The 5,039-nt window shown below is 52.3% G+C and overlaps 1 protein-coding gene across 1 annotated transcript in view; it reads right to left on the reverse strand.

The window, feature by feature from the left end:
* Positions 1–4,777, reverse strand: part of LOC144607436 (tight junction protein ZO-3-like) — a 48,067-nt gene extending 43,290 nt beyond the window's left edge. The window contains exon 1 of the mRNA XM_078424292.1: positions 4,438–4,777. Within this exon, the coding sequence (XP_078280418.1) occupies positions 4,438–4,461 (24 nt within the window). The 5' untranslated portion in view covers positions 4,462–4,777. The remainder of the gene's footprint in view (positions 1–4,437) is intronic.
* Positions 4,778–5,039: the final 262 nt, after the last annotated feature.

The raw sequence follows: 5,039 nt of genomic DNA on the forward strand, positions 1-5,039 counted from the left end.
CCAGTCCTTTCCACTCCTCACTTCAATTTCGTGTTTCATGTATTTTGTGCTTTATGACTGTTGGCAGATCAATTTCCCTCCTGGGATAAGTAAAGTTCTATCGTATTGTATCGTGTCTTATGCTGTCTGGCCCGCTGAGTTACTCAGGTTTTTACACCTATCTTGAGTACATAACACATTTGTCCTGATTTGCCTCTTAATTTAACGCACAGCGGTAGAGTTGCTGCCTTACAGTACTTGCAGCTCCAGAGACCCGGGTTCCATCCCGACTACGGGCGCCGTCTGTACGGAATTTGTACGTTCTCCCCGTGACCTGCGTGGGTTTTCTCCGAGATCTTCAGTTTCCTCCCATACTCCAAAGAGGTACAGGTTTGTAGTTTAATTGGCTTGTATTAATGTAAAATTGCCCCTGGTGAGTGTAGAATAGTGTTTGTGTGCGGAGATCGCCGGTCGGTGCGGACCCAGTGGGCCGAAGGGCCTGTTTCCGCGCTGTATCTCTGTGGAATTCTCTGCCTCAGAAGGCAGTGGAGGCCAATTCTCTGAATGCATTCAGAGAGAGCTAGATAGAGCTCTTAAGGAGAACGGAGTCAGGGGGTATGGGGAGAAGGCAGGAATGGGGTACTGATCGAGAATGATCAGCCATGATCACATTGAATGGCGGTGCTGGCTCGAAGGGCCGAATGGCCTCCTCCTGCACCTATTGTCTATTGTCTATTGTCTAACTAAGCTAAAAACTAAGCAAGTTTAATCATGGCAAGCCTGCAGTCCATTCTCTGCCCGATCAATACAGCCTCCCTGAGCTCTAGGATGCTGACAGGACCGTGTGTGATCTTGCTCTTCTCGATCACAGTATCACTTTACCACTGCTGCAATCCAATCTGCTGCCCATCGAGCCAACAACCCATTAGGCTTTCTGATCGCCGTTTAATCTCGTCGTTTGTACACATGGATTTCCAAACTCTTTGGTACTCTCAATAAGAAAGGAAACAAAGGACTTGCAAGCTTAGTTCCACTGCGGCTGATTGTCACTTCAAATGCATCACAGGACTGGTACAAAACCTTGTAGCCGTGCTACCAACGTTTGTACAAGGTGTGGTTCGGCCTGCACGTGGGCCCCTTGACACTTGATCTGAAGTCACCCTCTGCCAACTCCACTCCTTCAGCACCCGTGGCAGCAGCTTCACCACGACCACCGCGTCGGAAAAAGGCCGACACAAAGTGCCGGAGTAACTGCAGTGGCACGGCGGTAGAGTTGCCGCCTTACAGCGAATGCAGCACCGGAGACCGGGTTCCATCCCGACTACGGGTGCTGTCTGTACGGAGTTTGTACGTTCTCCCGTGACCTACGTGGGTTTTCTCTGAGATCTCCAGTTTCCCCTCACATTCCAAAGACGTGCAGGTTTGTAGATTAATTGGCTCGGCATAAATGTAAATTGTCCCTAGTGTGTGCAGGATGGTGTTAGTATGAGGGGATCATTGGTCGACGCAGACTCGGTGGACCAAAGGGCCTGTTTCCGCGCTGTATCTCTAAACTAAACACAGCAGGCCTCGCTCGCAACATCAACCCTTGAGAAAAGGAATAGGTGACGTTTCGGCTCGGGACCCTTCTTCAGACTGACAGTCAGGGGAGAGGGAAACGAGAGAAATGGACGTGACAAAGGACAAATGGATGAAAGATATGCAAAGAGCAACGATGATCAAGGAAATGTGGAGCCCACAATGGTCCATTGTTGGCTGTGGAAGAGGTGATTGCAAGGCCCGGGGTTAGAACAGTGAAACTAAGCAGAAAGAACACCACCACTCAGTCCGCCTATCCCTACATGATCACCGCACACTTTCCAAACACTTTAATCCCCTCCCATTCCAACACTAACCTTTCTGGCCTGGGCCTCCTCCACTGTCAGAATGAGGCTCAATATAAAGGGAAGGACAGCAGCTGATATTTCACGGGCAGCAGTTGATATTTACAGCCCAGCGGTATAAACATTGATTTCTCTAACTTCAAGTAATCCTTGTTTCCCTCTCTCCATCCCTCCCCCACCCTAGTTGTACGTATTTCACTGGTGTCCTGGTGAGTTTGTCTGTATAACTTGTCTTCACTTCGCCCACAGCTAACTATGGACATCTTCCTTGATCATCATTACGTTTCTGAATGTCTTTTTTCTATATCTCTCTACATCACCGTCTATATCTCTCGTTTCCCTCTCCCCTGACTCTCAGTCTGAAGAAGAGTCTCAACCCGAAACGTCACCCATTCCTTCTCTCCGGAGATGCTGCCTGACCCGCTGAGTTACTCCAGCATTCTGTGTCTATCTTTGGAATGGTTGAATTAAGATCAAGGATTAAATATTGCAGTATAGTGATGACTGTAATAATGCCAACGTAACCAGTTTGTACTGATTGTATCGGCCTCTTTCATGGCACCACCGTACACCGGCCCACGCAAGTATAATGTCACATCTGGGTCAGGAGTAGGGTTGCCAACTATCTCACTCCCAAATAAGGGACAAGGTGACATCACCGTCCTGCGCCCCACGTGACCTCACCCAGCCAGCGGCCACGTGCTCCCGCTCCACCAATGGCGCTCGCCCGGGCTGGGATGCGGGTTGCTACGCAACCTCCGTTTGGCGGCGCCCGGGCCTCCGGTCCTACACTGTCTGGACCTACTCTGTCCGCACCAACTCTATCCAGGCACCTACACTGTCCGGGCCTACAGCGTCCGGGCCTACACTGTCCGGGCCTACACTGTCCGCACCTACACTGTCCGGTCGTACACTATCCGGATCGACACTGTCTGCACCTACATTGTCTGAGCCTACACTGTCTGGGCCTACACTGTCCGGGCCTGCAGTGTCCGGGCCTACAGCATCCCCCGGGCCTAATACGGGACAAGGGCGATCCCGTACGAGACAAACCAATTTAGCCCAAAATACGGGATGTCCCGGCTAATACGGGACAGTTGGCGACCTACTGCTCCATTCCCTACCACAGGTGACCCCGCTCAGTTCCTTAGTTTTATTTTCTAAAGAAAGTGGAAGACTGAGGGTTTTGGTGGAGAGTAGGCCTGGGTGGAGCAGAGTTGAAGAGAGTTACACAGGAGCTTGTTGATGGAGGAGTGTTGGGATCAGAAGCTAAAGGGCAAGGGGATGGTGAGGTTCACAACACTCTGGTACCGACTGAGACCTGCATCATACCACAGAATTTTTTGCATCATTCCAAGCAGCCTAATCTCCCCACTGAAAGGTGACACCACCAACATTGCAACACTCAAGATGTTCCAGCTACAAGTTCGGCTAAAGTGCTGCATCGCAGATTTAAAGGCAGAGTTTCCTCTTTCACTACTTGGGTGCTCACTCCCACCCTGACCAAATCCCACCCTGACCCACTCCCACCCACTCCCACCCTGACCCACTCCCACCCACCCTGACCCACTCCCACCCACCCTGACCCACTCCCACCCACCCTGACCCACTCCCACCCACCCTGACCCACTCCCACCCACCCTGACCCACTCCCACCCACCCTGACCCACTCCCACCCACCCTGACCCACTCCCACCCTGACCCACTCCCACCCTCACCCACTCCCACCCAGACCCACTCCCACCCTCACCCAATCCCACCCTGACCCACTCCCACCCACTCCCACCCTGGGTCAGGAGTAGGGTTGCCAACTATCTCACTCCCAAATAAGGGACAAAGTAACATCAGCACCCCTCGCTCCACGTGACCTCACCCAGCCAGCGGCCACATGCTCCCGCTCCACCAATGGCGGCCACCTGGGCTGGGAGATGGGTTGCTCCGTAACCTCCGTTAGGCGGTGCCCGGGCCTCCAGACCTACACTATCCGGACCTACAGCGTCCGGGCCTACAGCATCCAGGCCTACAGCGCCTTCGGGGCCTACAGCGTTCAGGCCTACAGCGTCCGGGCCTACAGCGTCCGGGCCTACAGCATCCGGGCCTACAGCATCCGGGCCTACAGCATCCGGGTCTACAACCCCCCCTGGGCCTAATATGGGACAAGGGCGGTCCCGTATGGGACAAACCAATTTAGCCCAAAATACGGGATGTCCCGGCCAATATGGGACAGTTGGCAACCGTAACCCTGACCCACTCCCTCCCTGACCCACTCCCCCCCTGACCCACTCCCCCCCTGACCCACTCCCCCCCTGACCCACTCCCCCCCTGACCCACTCCCCCCCTGACCCATTCCCACCCAGACTGCACAGCGAAGCAGCAGAACTCTCTCCTCTCCCAGAACATTCATCGTTTTGCACTTTGGATTTCTTTGGCGTGTACGAATAGTTTTATTTCTGACATCAATGGGCATTAGCCTGAGACGGGCTTAACGTTTGAGTTACAAGTTGTGGAAAGATGATATCATGCTGGTTACACGCTCACGGTTACGACAATGCTAGAGATTCACAACTACACTTACCTGATCTTGGAATCTGACAGCCATTTTGTAAACTATCTTCTCATTTCTTGTGATTTCTCTGCCTGTCTCTGCTGTTACTTCCTGGTGTTCAGGTAACTCTTTACTTTGGCTTGTCTCGGATCCAGAGGGCGGAGATTTTGCTCGCGGTGAGTGCAAAAACCGTCCTCAGTCTTGCTTCGAAGACCACACATAAAATTCCTCTCTAGCATTTAACACCTGCACCTTTAACCAGAGCGGAGTGGAGCCGCGGAACTGACAGGCCCAAGCTCTGCCCACACCCAGTGACGACATTACAACACCACAGGTAAACAAACCCTATTGTTCTGCTCTGAGATATGTGAGGCTTTATCTGCATTCCAGTCTAGTTCACTCAATTTATTTCGCATTCCGAAATTAAGGAGCGTGTGGTTCAGAAATAATATCAAATATCCCCACGTTTAGAAACCCTCCTTTTTCACCCAAGGTTAGTTGGTCAAACATTAACCGGGTGGAAGGAGAGTGGTGACCTTTACATACCGAGGCTGACACACAGAGCAGCCATTCACTCCGAACACAGGCACCGTTTACTGCACCGGTTTATTTTATTACCTCTACATGCCTGG

Source organism: Rhinoraja longicauda, chromosome 28, assembly GCF_053455715.1.
Source record: "Rhinoraja longicauda isolate Sanriku21f chromosome 28, sRhiLon1.1, whole genome shotgun sequence".
Taxonomy (NCBI): domain Eukaryota; kingdom Metazoa; phylum Chordata; class Chondrichthyes; order Rajiformes; family Arhynchobatidae; genus Rhinoraja; species Rhinoraja longicauda.